The sequence below is a fragment of the Artemia sp. Qi Xiang Cuo genome, chromosome 2 (assembly GCF_049724085.1).
Source record: "Artemia sp. Qi Xiang Cuo chromosome 2, ASM4972408v1, whole genome shotgun sequence".
Lineage (NCBI taxonomy): Eukaryota > Metazoa > Arthropoda > Branchiopoda > Anostraca > Artemiidae > Artemia > Artemia sp. Qi Xiang Cuo.
The window spans coordinates 28,328,875-28,346,273 of NC_142795.1; the positions used below are offsets into that span (position 1 = coordinate 28,328,875).

The following is a 17,399-nucleotide window of genomic DNA, read 5'->3' on the forward strand; positions in this document are numbered from 1 at the left end:
ATTCATTAGATTTAATGTAACCCATCAAAAGCTAAAGCCCCCAAAAAACCAAACAATCTGAATGAAAATCCCACCATCAGATTCAGCATATCAGGGAACCATACTGTACAGGTTTCAAACTCCTATATACAAAAATGTGGAATTTTGTATTTTATTGCCAAATGAAAGTTCATTAATGTATGTTTATTTGTTTTCTTTTCCCAGGGAAAATTATATTGTCTTTTGGCAATAAAATATATTTGACAGTGGTAATGTCTTTTCCTATTGGTTCAATTATATTGAACCAATTGTCCTAGAAGATTGGGAGAGGGCTCATTCAAAATGAAATGAAAAGTTCTAGTGACGTTCTTAAGTGACCAAAGGACTGGAGGGCAACTAGCTTACTCCCAGGCTTCTTCTTCCTCAAAGAGATGCAATTAAAATTTGGAGATAGCCATTCAATTCACAACAGTTGAAAGGTCCAAAATCATGCCTCTGGGGATGACATGACACCCTACAGCCCCTGGGGAAAGGACTAAGTTGTGGAACTTGCCCGTTGTTTACATATAGTATTTGCTTTTGGGACATATATGGAAATTTCCAGGGGTAATTTTCCATAAACAGGGGAGGATTTCCAAGGCTGGTTTGAAAAAACAATCAGACATCAAATGAAAAAAGAACAAGTTTTTCAACTTAAAGTCTGGACCAACATTAAAACTTAAAATTTTTTGTGTATATGACCATCTGTTTTTAAATACATGTATATATATATAAGGGGGGGCTGCCCCTTCCTCATTGCTGCTCTATATTTTAAAGTTTGACTTTTTATTACAATTCTTTAAGAAAGACTACTCAAACACAAGAACCATTGAATTTGAATGAAAATTGTTTTTAAAGATCTTATAAGACTTTAGCAGAAAGAGTCCCACTGACACATGGAATAATTTCTATTTGTTTCAAGTTTTAATGTTGCTCTTTACTCTCAGCTGAAAAAAAAAACATTTTCTTTAAAATTTAATCAATACATAGGCCAAACTCAACTAGGTTGTTCTTAAGGCTTGTCAGAAAAACATGATTTACAAATGGCAGAAGGAATTTCTTTTTAAACATTTTCCAACAAACATACAGAAAAACTTATTAGAGCTTGGCTATGCATTGATTTAGTGAGCCAAAGGAATTTATACTCAATTTATTCATGCATGTACATTTCCTGTAAGCTCTGTAGTTAGCTATGTGGGAAAACAAAAACATCATGGCATACTATTGTAAGTCATGTCATGATACCAATGCCAAATTTTCAACCCTGGTTTCAGTCTTAATAGCATCCAGATTAAATGAGATTTATCTAGGCTGCATTTTATGTAGGCATAGCAAATATTATATTTGGAAAGAGGGTTGAATGGAGAATCACATGGAATATTACTTGTGTTATTAGGGAATTGATAAGACCAGGTGACTATTTGAATCAAGCCTTCATAAATTTTGAGAACTATGGTACTTTAAGACAATCGTATGTTTAATGGTGTCTAATCTTAGAAAACACATTTTTTATTAAGTATATTTCTCATAAACATGGACAGTAATTTTTTAGTCTTAGACATGATGTAAATGGTTGTAGATGGTTGTCATTTGCTGATACTTATAACTGGGCTAGTTGGGACTGGCTGACTATAATCTAGGATTTTTTTTTTTTTAATTTAAACTTAAACAAAGGTTATCTGGTACTTGTATGATATACCACCAACCTAATATTCTTCTAATATGTTTCTCTGATGTTCAATCCTAATGAATAAAAAAGTAAGATAAGTAAGAGTAAGATAAAGATAGAGTAAGATTAAGATAAAGATAAGTAAGATAAAAAAAATTAATACTTTAGAAACAAATTTGGGCTATATACTTGCACATTACACGGGGGGGGGGGTAAAGTACAGCGGGTCTGCATGCCTGATGTGTTAGGTACAAATACTTTAACCCCCCCCTTCCCCCCTTATGTGCAAATATATAGCCCAAATTATATATTTTTTATCTATTCTGTCACTTCTCTTTGTCTTCTCTCATGCTAAGCTGAAAGAAACTAAAAAAAAAAGGTTCTATAATGCATCAATAAATGAACAACTATTGTGGTAGGGGGTTTTTCGTACAAGTACCAGTTATCCTTCCATCCTAGCCTATTTAAACAAAATTATTCTGCTTCACAACATTTGCCTTAGATTGTGTGCATTTATGATAGAGTCTATCTAGGATTTAGATACTTTGTTCTAACTTTAAAACAAAATGTCAAAGATTGGGCAGCCTTTTCCAAGTTTAGGTTCAAACTCAGTGTGTGTTGGTGATTAGACTTAAATACTGATTATCAGTGAATTTAAGATAGTTAGTATTGTATAGGCTGTGGTAAAAATAATCAAGCTAGTCACACATAAGCATGGGCACTGTTCTGTTTTACTGAAAAAAAAGAAAAAAAAAAGAAAAAAAGGGCTTGAATAAAACAGAACAGGTCAACAAACAAACAGAAGACCTGCTTCTATTTCTGTTTTTTGGTAAAAACAGCTGTTCATTCAAAAAACAGCTGTTTTTTGGACACTTAAAGGTTAATGAAAAAAAAAATGTAAATGATAAGTTTTGGCTTATTATCAAAAAGTTAATTACAGCATCAGTTGTTCAAGCCTTAAAGCCTATCGTTTAAAAATTGTACTTTCTCCTCGTTTGGACATTGTCCAGGCATACTGCTTTTGCATGAAATACTCAGAGATCAAAAATACCTGTTCGCTCGACACTAGTATTAGCATGCTAAAATGCTCTAGAGCGGTTTCTGGCAGCTCCAAAAAGATCTCTTCGTTTTTGGTCTAGAAAATGAATGGGTCTCCAATATGAAAATATTAACTTTTTTGTCTCTTATCAACTTCTCGTCAGGATTGCCACTTGCCACAGGTACGCCTAGTTCTTTTCTCTGGCGGTAACACCTTTGAGAAAACCCAGTACTATTACAGCATTTTTTTCCGCAAAAAAGTGCAGTGTTATAGAAGGGCGAAAAATTGTCTGTGCACACAAATATAGCAATCTTTTTTTCTTTATGGTTATCTTCTTCCATTTTCCTGTCCCTTTATTCGAAAAATGTGCTTTTATGTTAATACAGCATCTTCTCGAACTTCCCGGAAATGCCCGGACATTTCGAAAATAAAACAATTTTCGGCATGAAATTATGCAGTCAGCTCAAAGTCTTTAGTGTTTTAGCATAGCTCATAGTTGATTTGGGAGGGGATGGTTTCTCCCTCCAGACCATGCTTTCCACTCCTCCCATCCTGATGTTTGGACTTCGGAAGCCATCTTAAACAAAAGTACGGTATGAAAGAAGAAAGAAGGTTAATTATTTCCTAGTCAATGTCTGGGAAAATTTTTCAAAAGGAAAATTACTGGTTGAAGGGTACTTTGCATATATTTACAGCACTTCACGCTGGAAAAAATTGTTCTAGACCCTCCACCAAATTCAGTTTTAAGAAAATAAGCAAAGAGAAATTTTTCAAATTCCGAATTTCAAAGAAACTTAGACTCTTTTTTCTTTAAGTATTCTCTTCTCTTAAACAGGTTTTCAAAGGGATGCAAATATAAGGACAATTGCACTTTTTGATAACTTATTTCGAAAATTTCTGTGGCTTTACGGCATAAAATAATTTCTCCAACGCATACACTTGCTATATCATATAAATTGTTACTACTTCAAACTTTTATTTTAAGAATGTGAGCGGGCATGCTTTTGAGTATGTAGGTACGTTTTCATGGCCTATTCTAAAAGGAAAAGGGGCAGTGACACCCTCAACTATAATTAACTGTAATTACACAATCCAAGAATACTAATTTTATTCCTTAGCCGACCCCCCACCCCTCCAGAATCTCTGGATCTGCCAATATTTTAAAGGTATAATTTAAGAAAAAATGCACTTTTTGCTCCCCTCCCCAGGATTTATATAAATTTGTACTACTATATTTATGCAAATTAATGAAAAAAGAAAAAGCTTACAGGAAAGCTCTTTGTCACTCTGAAAGATAGACTACCAGTTTCTCCTCAAAAGATTTTAAGGCATTTACAGGAGAGTTGCTAACACTGCAGGAGCATCTTATGATTTTGAAACCTCTTGTATCCAAAAACAACTGGAACCAGCTTACCTCACTGGATTTTACCATAGCCTCAAGGACTTCAGCAGTACAAAGGCGAGTTGGAGTGGGCTCTCTCGCGGTTTCTGCACCATTACTAAATATATCCTATAATACTGGGGTCAAAGATTGAGGGACCAGAGAACAATCCACAAGTGACAACCTTTCAAACATTGAAGGATCCAGATAAGCTGCCTTTTGGAAAAGATTAACCCCAAAATGAAGGCTTGTCACAAAGTACTCTTTTAACTCGGAGACTATGAATTATTTGAGGGGTGCAGCAATGGGACTATCACCAGCTCTAGCATTACAAAAAAAATCAGGCCCTTCTAAGATTATGTATGCTCGACTGCCAATTGGATATGTAAGAAGAACTTACCATTACAGTGGTATTGTGCAAGGGAGAAAGTACAGTAATAGCAGCTTCTAGTACAGTAATAGCAGCTTCTAGTACAGTCTAGCCATTAGACATAAGCAAGGGACTTCTATTAAAATTGTTACATTCGTCAAATGTAAAAAATTATTTCCAGGCTACCTAAGTTTTTTGAAGACTCAATCATTTCCAATGAGCTATTCTATCACACTTTCATGTCAAGAGGGATATAAGAATGAAGGTCACTCTCTTTACAACATCTTTTCAACGTTTTGGGGGTCTGACAGACCCCCAGCTCCCCACTGTTCTTCTCCATTACTTTCCCCACCCTCTTCCATAGACACTGCATCCGTTTCATCAGAGTCTTCAGCAAAAGTATCTTTACTTCCGAAGTTTTCAGAACAAGGAAGAGAAAGGCTGTCTGAATAATTTTCACCAGTTGGATCAACATCTTTGACTTTATCAAAGGATTCCAAGCAATCTTCTTCTAGGATGTCATTGGCTAAGTTTTGAGTTGACCAAAGTCAAAGAGTGCATGTAACAGATTAATGAAGACAATGTTCAAAACATGAAGCTCAGGAAATTGCTCATAGCCTAGTCACAATGCAGAACATCTTATCTGTAAGTGAAAACTTCCTGGTTGCAACTTGGATTGCTGGAAAGATGTTAGTAGTTGTATGAGAATGATTAAGCCTCTTGAAATGTGAAACACTGTGGTGCAACCTCTGCTCATATTTCATATTCCTGGGGTAATAATAATAATTAATAATTTATTTTTGACCCACTAACATTACAAAAAAGTGGAGTAACAAAAGAAAATAAAAGGAAAAGACATACAAAACAAAACACAGGCAAAACATATTAACATAAAGAACTACAAATGCAAATCAGAACAATTGCACAAGAGGATGAAAAGGACCCAGCCGCTTGCACGCCTCATCTTTTAACTTGGAGTCCAGCTTATTATATGACGTCAATATATCAGCTGCATTAATCATTCAAATAATCTTACACTTTCTATACCAACGAGGCAAATATAAAATAAATTTACAATAACGGAAATACAAAACTCTAATATCCTGCATATCACTAGTATTAAAAAATGGGCGCAAACCTGATAGAAAAAGAATGAAATGGTCGCAATACGTTGAATAGAGTTTAGCCAATGCCTTACGAGAATGTCAGTTATTTTAGACAATTAAATAGACAATTTTAGCATAACCTGTGTGGTTATGTGTAAGATTAAAATAAATTTACAATAACGGAAATACAAAACTCTAATATCCTGCATATCACTAGTATTAAAAAATGGGCGCAAACCTGATAGAAAAAGAATGAAATGGTCGCAATACGTTGAATAGAGTTTAGCCAATGCCTTACGAGAATGTCAGTTATTTTAGACAATTAAATAGACAATTTTAGCATAACATGTAAGATTACATAATCTTACACTTTCTATACCAACGAGGCAAATATAAAATAAATTTACAATAACGGAAATACAAAACTCTAATATCCTGCATATCACTAGTATTAAAAAATGGGCGCAAACCTGATAGAAAAAGAATGAAATGGTCGCAATACGTTGAATAGAGTTTAGCCAATGCCTTACGAGAATGTCAGTTATTTTAGACAATTAAATAGACAATTTTAGCATAACCTGCTTTAAGCTTATTCTTAATATCTGCAAGTGCACTAGCATGGATAGCTCAAATAGAAGAGTAGATACTAATCCCAAGCCAACGCAACGCAGGAACCAGCTTAACTGAAGAAAACTAAATACTCACATTTTTCAGCATTAAGCACAAGGCCAATTTTTTCAAAAAGCTTAGAAACAAACTGGGTAGACCTAGCTAGGGTGAATTTTGAATGGCTAATAAGTAATAAGTCATCTGCATAAGCAATATAAGATAAATCAGTTCAACCCATAAAACACGAGAGAAAAATACGAGAAAGAACAGGGTATAAACAAGCATTAAAAAGGTATGGTGACAGAACCCCTCCCTGCCTAAATCCAGACCAAATAGGAATATTACCAAAAAAGATCTCTCCTGACCAAAGTCGAGCATATGAATTTGCTAACTAAAAACAAAGGACACATATAACAGATGAATTCACTCCAAGCTGAGTAAGAGAATACCATAGTTGGCGGTGCCAAACTGAGTCAAAAGCTTTTGAAATATCTAACATACATAAATGAACTTCAGATCCATCTATTTGTGCTTGAATTAAAAAAGCAGTAAAAATTCAATGTGCATGTTGGCAGCCTGTATTTGGTTTAAATCTAAATTGATTGGACACTTAATAAACATTTGGAAGAATTTCAGGAAGCAGGACATATTCAAAAACTTTGCTCAGTGAACAGGCAACAGTAATAGGTCTATATGATGCACAATTAGTCAGATTTTTTCCACATTTAAGAAGCAAAGTGACACTCCCGCACAAAAAAGAATCAGGCACCAAAGACGTACATAGACAAATTTGAAATAATAACTGCAAATGATAAATCAATTCTTTCGAATCAATATGAAGGTGAAAAACACTAATACCATCAATATCACATGATTTAGATTTTAAATTCTTAACACAACAAATAACATGGTCAGCAGAAACGGGAGGCAAATGACCTTGGTAAATTCTCGCAGGTAATACATAAGAACAGAGACTAGCAAAATGAGAGCGAACTGCATAATTCATAATATTAAAAATCTCATTATAATGATTAATCCAAGAGGTATTAAGGATCTGATCAGCATTAGGAGGTGAATCAAATTTCGCAACATTAATCACTTGTTTCCACTGACTAGAGGTCTTTGGAAATTCCACACCATTGTACCTTACTTTACGAAGATAATGTTCAAAGTCCAACTTCGTTTTCTGTTTAATGTCAAAAAGGTGACCCCTTAAAGGGCAGCCACACGCTACCCAAATTCTGACCCACAATTTTGCATGATTTTTCACAATTTTTAAATCAGGGTCAGATTTCCATATTGAACCTCTAGTATTAAGCTTAAAACGAAAAAGCAGGAAAGCCCCTTCTTCAGCTTTTTTCAGGCAGGAAACAATCTGGCTGTAATATATATTGAGCTGAATTCAAGCTTGTGGGGATATAACACTGGTGCAGAGCAAATTAAATGGAAATTTAATTGTAGACAAAAGAAGAGCAAGGGTTGATAGATATAGAGGCCAGTCTGCTTTATTCCAGTCTCTTTTGGTTATCCACTTTTTGTAATTAGTACATAAGTTCTGTTCAGCCCGAGTTGCATTGATGGTGACAGTGGCTGAAAGGGGCAGATGGTCATAATCACGTTCATACTGGTCAATGTAAATATTGCTTATAGAAACACCAGAAGAAACAACACAGTGATCAATATCAGACAATGTACCGCTATTACGCATGTATGAATGGGATGCATCTTTATCCAAAACCCAATAGCCATTAGGTAGCACATCCAAAAATAAATCAGTCCATGCTGAGGTAGAGTTTATATCACAGTTCATATCACCAAACAGGATCCAATCCAATTCATTACTTTCAACACTAACAAGAAGGGTCTTTAGCAATGCACATGCTTTAGTATACTTTGTAAGAGAGGAAAACGATCTTGGTCACAAGGGAGGTATACATTAATAAGAACTAGGTTAGCAAAACAGATTGCAATGAAATAATCACTACTGAAGCTCTACTGCTTTGCAGCAGAGCTTTTTTTATATTTTCATCCATGTTTTTAAACATTTTTTGATAATATAATTTTATTTGATTGGAACAAAAACTGAGGTATCAGATTTGAAAACAATACTATTTGCCTGGCCAAATTGCTATGCATATCTACAAACATTTCAGAAATGCTGTTTTTAGTTGGTAAGTGAAAATCTTTTTACGTTTAGAATATTTTTGAAATGTAGCAATTCTGCTGGACAAATTGCATTGATGTTCAAATATGATAGCTGAGTTTCATGTAAAACCAAATAAATTTATCAGAGGCAACACTATAGCGTTGCTTATAGTAAAGGCTGTAATGTTTTATTATTATTTTCTATTTATTATTTTTTTCCCCAGAGGCACTTCATATGGAAGAGGTTGTCGTAGAAACTTCAAAGGGGGCTCATTCGATTGGAAATCGCGAGTTCTAGTGCCCTTTTTAATAGTCGAAAGTGATTGGAGGGCAACTAACCCCTCCCATGCCCATCCTTCTCCTAAACACATCCAATCAAAATTTTGAGATAGCCATTTTGTTCAGCATAGTCGATTTTCTGATAGAAAATATGTTTTTGAGGAGGACACTCCCCCACAACCCTCAGGGCATGGGTTTTAAATTATGCCCTGGGGGCATACAAGGTTTTTTTGGAAGGCGTTGTTTTAGAAACTTCAAAAAGGACTCAATCGATTGGAAATTCAAAGGGCTACTGCCCTTTTTAATAATCAAAAGTGATTGGAGGGCATCTAGCCCCCCCCACGCCCATCATTCCCCCAAACACATCCAATCAAAATTTTGACATAGCCATTTTGTTCAGCATAGTTGATTTTCAGATAGAGAATACGTTTTTGAGGAGGACACTCGCCCACAACCCTCAGGGCAAGCGTTTTAAGTTATGCCCTGGGGGCATACAAGGTTTTTATAGAAAGTGTTGTCGTAGAAACTTAAAAAAAGAATCATGCAAACGGGAAATTGGAGGGTTATTTCCCTTTTTGATGCTCAAATGTGATTGGAGGGCATGCAGCCTACCTCACACATCCAGCTTTTCCCCAAACACACCCAGTATATATTTTTAGATAGCCATTTTATTAAATGTAGTTTTAAGTTCTGAAAATTAGGTCTTTGAGGATGACAACTCCCCTACAGCCATCAGGGAAAGGGTTGTAAGTTATGCCCTGGGGGCATATAAGGTTTTGTATAGACAATGTTGTTGTAGAAACTTCAGAAAGGGCTCATTCGATTGGAAATTTAAATGACTAGTTCCCTTTTTAATAGTCGACTTATTAAAAAATTTTAATAGCCAGGGGCATATATGGTTCTTATGGAAGGAATGCTTATATAAACTTCAGAGAGGGCTCATTTGATTGGAAATTGAAAGTTCTAGTTCATTTTTTAAGCATCAAAAGATACTGGAGGGTAACCAGCTTCTCCCTCCCCCCCAAACCCTTCTTTCCCAAATGCATCCAATAAAAGTTTTAAGATAGCTGTTTTGTTAAAAATAGTTCAAAGATTATGTAACAAAAATTCTGGTGTCAACACAACCCACCAGGGCCCAGGGGCAGGCATTGTAAGTTATGCCCTGGGAGCATATATAGGTCTTATGGAAGGGATGCTTGTATTACCTTAAGAGATTGGAGGGCACCTAGCCCCCCCCTCCACGCCCTATTTTCCTCAAACCCATCTGATAAGAACTGAGATAGCTTTTTTATTTAAAAATAGTTAAAAGACCATATCATGAAAACTCAGGGGTCAACACAGCCCCCCCCCCCAGGGCCCGAGGACAGTTGTTGTAAGTTATGCCCTGGGGGAATATATGGTTTTTATTGAAGGGATACTCGTAAAAAAATTCAGAGATGGATCATTTGATTGGAAATTGAAAATTCTAGTTCAGTTTTTTTAGAGTCAAAAGAGATTGGAGGGCAACTACCCCCACTCCCACGCTCCTTTTTCCTCAAATGCATCTAATAAAATTTTTCAGATAGCCATTAAGTTACAAATTGCTCAAAAGTCAGACAACAAAAACTCAGGTGTTGTCACAACCCCCCAGGGCCCAGGCCTTGTAAGTTATGCACTGGGGCATATATTGTTTGTATGAAAGGGATGCTCATATAAACTTCAGAGAGGGCTCAGTTGATTGGATATTGAAAGTTCGAGCTCACTTTTCAATAGTCAAAAGAGATCCAAGGGCAGCTACCCATTTTTTAAAACCCATCTGATGAAAATTTTGAGATAAAAATTTTGCTAAAAATAGTAAAAAAAGGTTGGATAAGAAAAAATCTGGTGTCAATAGAACCCCCAGGGCACAGGGGAAGGCGTTCTAAGTTATGTCCTAAGGGCATGTATGGTTTTTATGAAAGGGATGCTTGTATAAACTTCATAGAGGTTTCATTTGAATGGAAATTGAAAGTTCTAGTTCACTTTTTAAGAGTCAAGAGAGTTTAACTAGCTCCCCCCCCATGCTCTTTTTTCTCCAATCCTGTCCACTAAAAATTTTGAGATCCAGTGTTTTGGAATTTGTTCAAAAAATAGAAAACAAAAACGCCCCCCAGAGCCCAGGGGATAGGTGTTATAAGTGTTGTCCTGGGGGTGTATATGATTCTTATGAAAGCAATGCTCATATAAATTTCAGAGGGGGCTCATTTGATTGAAAATTGAAATTTCTAGTTCAATTTTCAAGAGTCAAATGATATCCAAGGGCAACTAGCCCCCCCCACACACCTTTTTTCCCCCAAGCCCATCCAATAAAATTTTTATAATAGCCATTTCATTGAAAATAGTTCAAAGTTCAGATAAGAAAAATTCCTGTGTCAACAGAACCTGCCAGGGCCTGGAGGCAGACATTATGAGTAATGCTCTAGGGGCATATGTAGTTCTTATGGAAGGGATGCTTGTATAAACTTCGGAGAGGGCTCATTTGATTAGAAATTGAAAGTTGTAATTCACTTTTTAAGAGCCAAAAGTGATTGGAGGGCAGCTAACCTCCCCCCACACTCCATTTATTTTTTTTCCAGATAAACTTCATATAGAAGGGGTTGTTGTATAAACTTCAAAGGGGGACCATTTGATTGGAAATCAAGAGTTATAGTAAATACTTTCTAAGACCACACTGGCTATACATGACGTATGAAGCTAAGAGAGGAAAGGAAATAATAAACGATAAATAAGACCAAAAAAGACCTCTCTCAAGCCATCCTCAGTGCTAAAAAAAAGAAAAAGAAAAAAAAAAAAACCCCACAAGAATCTAACCTTTTAGAGTTCACTGGACGAGATCCGAACAAACACTGGTTTTTCGTCTTCATATTTTACCACTGGCTGACAAAATCCTTGTTTTCTCACCCTTTTTTGGTTTTATTTATTATTTCCTTTCCTCTCTTAGCTTCATATGTCAAGAGTTCTAGTGCCTTTTTTAAGAGTCAAAAGTGATCAAAGGGTAAATGCCCCCTCCAAGCCCTTTTTCCTCAAATATATCTGATAAAAAATTTGAGGTAGCCATTTTGTTAAAAATTGTTCAAAGATCATATAACAAAACTCCCTTACATATGGTCATTTTGTTCAAAATAGTTCAAAGGTCAGATATGAAAAACTCCTGTCAACACAACTCCCCCCCAAGGCTGGGGCAAGCGTTGTAAGTATTGCTCTGAGGGCATATATGGTTCTTATGGAAGGTATGCTTGTATAAACTTCAGAATGGGTTCATTTGAATGGAAATTAAAAGTTGTAGTTCATTTTCTCAGAGTGAAAAGAGATTGGAGGGCAACTAGCACCTCCTGCCCTCCACGCCTTTGGGTGTATCAGATGGATAAACCCATTTGATAAAAATTTCAGGTAACCATTTTGTTACAAATAGTTCAATCATCAGATATTAAAACTCCAGGGTCAACACAACCCCCCAGGGCCCAGGGACAGGCATTGTAAGTTATACTCTGGGGATATATATGGTTCTTATAGAAGGGATACTTGTATAAACTTCAGAGAGGGCTCGTTTGATCGAAAATACAAAGTTCTAGTTCATTTTTAAAGAGTCAAAAGAGACCAAAGCTTAATCTAGTCCCCCCATGCCCTTTTTCTACCCATCCAATAAACATTTTGAGATAACAATTTTGTTAAAAATAGTTCAATAGTTCAAAATTTTTTGCAATCAAAAACAAACAAAAATTAATTTAAAAAAACTTTCTGAAAAATAAGTTTTTCAAAGAAAAGTAAAGGCCATTTTAAACTTAAGCTGAGCAGATACAAATACCTTTTAAAATTCAAACTCAAAACAACCAGAAATTAAACAAACAAGCATAGCAAAAACATACAACAAGTAACAATATAAATGAATAAATAGATCTTAAAGCAAGTAATGCTTAGATTGAATATGAAAATAAGGCTTAAAATGAAAAAAACATTTTCCTATTGAAGTATAAATGAAACTTAAAACAAAGAGAAATTAAATGAACAATCAATTCAAACAAACATACAAAACATATTCATGTAAATTAATAAATAAATCTTAAACCAAGTGAAATTGAAATTGAATTTGCAAATCCAGCTTGAAACGAACAAAAATCACAACAAACAAGAGTTTGGGTATAACCTTAATTAATGTAATTAATTTAAATTAATGTAAATATTCAAGTAAATGAAAATAAAAATTTGATTAACTGAAAATTCTGCAAATTATAAAGCAAAAATTTCACCACTTTTAATATTTAGTTCCATATACAACCTAGGCCTATATATGTGACCATTAAGGGGAGGGAGTGAATTGTCACAAAAATCTTGAATTATCTGGATTTATAGCTTGGAGCAAAGTAAGAATTTTATCTTGTGAAGCTTTATAGTTAATGATCTATAAACTGTTTTGTGTTGTTCAATGAACAATAGCTTTCAAGTTAAGTTTCCACTCCTTTGAGCATTTAGCCTTTGTTTGAAAACATCAACAGAGTCAGCACTACCTGTATCTTTAGAGAATTTGTTCTAGTCATTGACAATTAACAAGAAACAGAACTGAGTGTAAACTCTGGTTCAAGTAGAGTGCTTTGCAGGTTTCAGCTGATAAACTCTTGTTCTTAAATTAGAACCAAAAATAAAAAACATTTCTGAGAGGGTATTGGCTTTTATCATTTTGTTAGTTAGAATGACATCATTTCTTCTTCTCCTGTAAACAAGTGTTGTGAGGTTCAATTATGCTAGTCTTGCAGGGTAAGAGAGCTCCTGCATGCCAGATTCCAATTTAGTGACACATTTCCTCATGTCTTCCAGAATCTTAATGTCTTTATTAAAATACAGGGAGGCTAGAGATACTTCAACTTTCAGCTATGGCCAGACTAGTCCTTTTTTGCAGGAGATTAATGACTTAGAAGGAACAAATGATAAGAGTACATTTGATCAACCCTAAAGTTGAACTAGCCCCAGCAGCAGACTTCTTAGCATCAGTGCTTTATTTGGTACTTATTGGTTAGCTGGAACACACACAAGAAGTGAAGTTTGGTTATTGTTAATGAAATAAAATACAATGATAATATAGTACTTTAGAAACAAATTTGGGCCATATATTTGAACATTAGGGGGGGGGAGGGGGGTAAAGCATAGTATATATTAAATACATAACCTAACCAAGGTACCTTCTTTTTGCCCCTTCAACCTCAAAACTAAAGTTTAAATATTTTTCATGGAATGAGCAATACCTCACTAGGCAGAGGAATCCTGTTTTTCATTAGGATCTTTGAGATTCTATATGCGGTTCTTGTTGTGTGTTCCAGCTAACCAATAAGTACCCTTTATTTTAATTCATTGTTATATGTGATACCAAGATCTTGCTTATCACTTATAGAAGAGATTGAATGGCCAATAAGAAAATAAGAGCAACAAGGATTGTTTTTGCTAAAGTGAAGGACATGGATTAGGCAAAATTAGATTCAAGAGTCTAATCCCCAGCCCATTGACTAGAGAGATTAGATTATTCTGTAAAAGGGTTTGATCTTTACATGAGGAAGCTGGTCCAAGTTGTCATTAGAGTGTTAGTTTGGTGCTGATAGTAGGTGTGACATTAATAAAGACACTGAACAGTGTAACATAACTATAGGCCAAAATATAAAAAAGGAACAACAATTAGAAACAAACAGCACTATTCTTTTGTGTAATATGTTTCTTTGAGATGAACTCTTAATCTAGACTATTATCAAGGTTTTAGACCTATGTGAATTTACTGATGAAGTGGTGACAAGCTGTCTGATGGCTACTGGATAGCATACATTACTCTGCTCATTTCTGTACCTAGAGGTACATTATTTCACTCCTTGCTCTTGATGGATAAGCATACAGCCTAAGTTATTAGTCCTATCATATTTTACAACACCAAACATGAACATTTTATAGCAAAAAATACTGCTCAAGCAGTGAAGAAAAAAGGTATTCCTATAAGCAGGGTGTCCCAAGGGGGGGCAGGGAGGGGTGTGCTGCCCCTCCAACAAATTTGGAATTTGGTAAAATTTTTGCTGAAGGTAAAATTTCAGCAGAAATTTAGCAAAATTTTAGATTTCTGTAAAAAATTCATCATAAATCAGGTATTGATTTGGTAAAATTTACAAAGATTGCCTCCCCCCCAATGAAACGAGTCTTGGGATGCCCCTGGCTATAAGTCTTTTTCAGGGTAGGATAATTGCAAAATGCATATAGCAGTGGGGATGGTTTGGGGTAAAATGCAATGAAGTAAAATTCTACTTTAGCTACTTTTGGCTATCTTGGAAAGGGGTTAGGTTAGGAAAATGAAACTTTCAGGGATGGTTTTACAGGCTAAAGTATGTCCGAGGAAGGTATTTTGAAGTACCTACCTCCACTCCTTCTCTCTAGAAGGGTCCTGAAATTTGCCTACATGACAGGTCTATACCTAGGCCTATTGAAAATTTGACAAAACAATATTTTATCTTAATTATCAGTTTCTTTTTCTCTGGCTTTAGTTCTGAAAATGCAATTCCTGTTATTTGAGTAGAATTTTAAGCCATATTTAAGTCACAAAAAACCTGTTTTTGACAGGTTAATTCAAGACACTGCTATAGAGTAATAGAATGCATAGCATGGTTTTCATTGCATATATGATATTTAAACTGATGTTTTTGGGGTTTAGGGGGGGGGTACCTAGGTTAGGTTATATATTTTGTATATGCTATGCTTTACTGCCCACCCCCTTAATTTATTTTATTTATTTATTAATACCAAGATACAGTAAGCTTAACAAGCTTGTTGCACAAATTAATGTGCAAATATATAGCCCAAATTTTGGAAAATCTTTCAAAGATCATATTATTGACTTACAAATAAAATAAACATACCACTCAATGCCTTTTTTTATGCTGTTTACAAATATAATTATCATTTTTGTTGGAAATGAATTTTAGCCCCCACCCCTATATATACCAATTCAGGGTATATATTTGAACATTAGAGGGGTGGGGGGAAATTTTAAACTTACCTCTCATTCACATCAGAAATAAAATTTACCCCCACCCCCCTTACATGCAAATATATATCCTGAATTGGTATTAATAGGGATGGGGGTAAAATTCATTTCTGACAAAAATAATTATTATATTTGAAAAGAGCATAAAAAAAAGCATCAAATTGTATGTTTACTTTATTTGTAAGGCAATAATATGATCTGCAAAAAAATTACCCAAATTTGTTTATAAGCTGTTATATATTCATTCTTCATTTTACCTTACCTACCTTACCACCAGACAATGCAAAGACCACAGTTGCCTTCTCTCCAGTTCAGACGTGATAGAGCCAACCTAATAAATACATTCTGCATTGTTAGGAATATTGATAATACCACCCCAACTCACTTTTTCACTTTTACAGAATACAGTAGTACCTGTCAACACCAACACAAAATTTACCCACCATGTTCACAGAAAAGATTAGGCCAAAACTCTTTGTATAGCAGAGTGTGGAAGACTTGGAATTCACTTCCATCAGAAATAGTTGCAAGTACCACAGTCCAGTCTTTCAAAAATAGTTTAGCCTCTACAGACTTCTATACTGGGTCCTATCACAATCAATTTTGAGAATATTTTTACTTTTGTATTAGCTGATTTGTGACAGTGTTTTTTCAGTTATTTTGTAGGCTTACTTTTTGGTAGGTTTCAATTATTAACAGATATGTTTCAGTTAAGTTGGTATGCTATTGTATGTTTCAGTAATATTGTTCTCAATGTTTTCAGTTACTGGATGTTTTTGTTATGTCTTGACATTGTTATAGACTTTTTTATAATTGTTTAGTGTGACAAGCTTACTGTATCTTGGTATTAATAAATAAATAAATAAATATAATGCCCAAGTACCCATGTTTTTTTTTTCAAAATTTAGGAAATGTATTTACATATCTTTAAGACCTTATAAATTGGGATTGAGCAAAGTTGTGAAGCTGAAAACAATTTTGTTGTACTTCATTTAAGCAGAAATTCTATTTTGCAAGGTTTCACTCTATAACACACAGATTTCTAAAGGTCATCTAAGGTCAGGACCCTCTAGAGGGAGAAGGAGTGGAGGTAGGTACTTCAAAATACCTTCCCATGACATACTTTAGCCTATAGACCCATTCCTTAAAGTTTAATTTTCCTAACCTAACCCCTATCCAAGATAGCCAAAAGTAGCTAAAGTAGATTTTACCTGTAATGAAATTACAGTCAAAATGCACTGACTAAAATTTATCTGCATAGGCTATTATGCAGTAAGAACTGGGTGAATTAGGGTGAGAAGGAAAAGTACCAAGAATTGTTTTCTTAAAATGTTTCCTTCTCTAGAACCCCAATTCTAGGCTTAAACACCTACCATAGTTGTGGCTAAGTGCAAAAGGGAGCAATTGCAAAAGAATAAATCTAGCCTACTTATGTTTAGAATAGCCTATTTGATCCCAATGATATAGGCTACTAGCCTAACCTTCTTCAAACAATAGTTCAAGTGCAACTTTTCAAATTTAAGAGACCCAGCATCTAATTTAGACCCTAAAATAGTTATTTTTAAGCAAGGCCCTAAATTTCTGCTTTAATTACCATAATTGATGGCGAGGTGATTGAAATTTTAAATATTCTGCCCAGTGGATTTACGGAAAAATCCCTTAAGTTTTACCTGTAACATTTCACTTAAAAAATGACATAAGCTATAATAGAAAAACAGAACATTGGCTAACTTCATTTAAGCTAAGTAAAAAAGGC

At 34.8% G+C, this 17,399-nt stretch overlaps 1 protein-coding gene across 3 annotated transcripts in view; it reads right to left on the minus strand.

The window, feature by feature from the left end:
* Positions 1–17,347, minus strand: part of LOC148955084 (translation machinery-associated protein 16) — a 41,359-nt gene extending 24,012 nt beyond the window's left edge. Inside the window, exon 1 of one of the 3 annotated variants that reach the window (XM_089100202.1) lies at positions 17,314–17,347. In XM_089100202.1, the coding sequence (XP_088956328.1) occupies positions 17,314–17,322 (9 nt within the window). In that variant the 5' untranslated portion in view covers positions 17,323–17,347. Of the gene's footprint in view, positions 1–2,625; positions 2,640–2,738; positions 3,281–17,313 lie in introns of those variants that run through there. The other 2 variants (XM_089100195.1, XM_089100211.1) reach the window with 2 other exon arrangements.
* Positions 17,348–17,399: the final 52 nt, after the last annotated feature.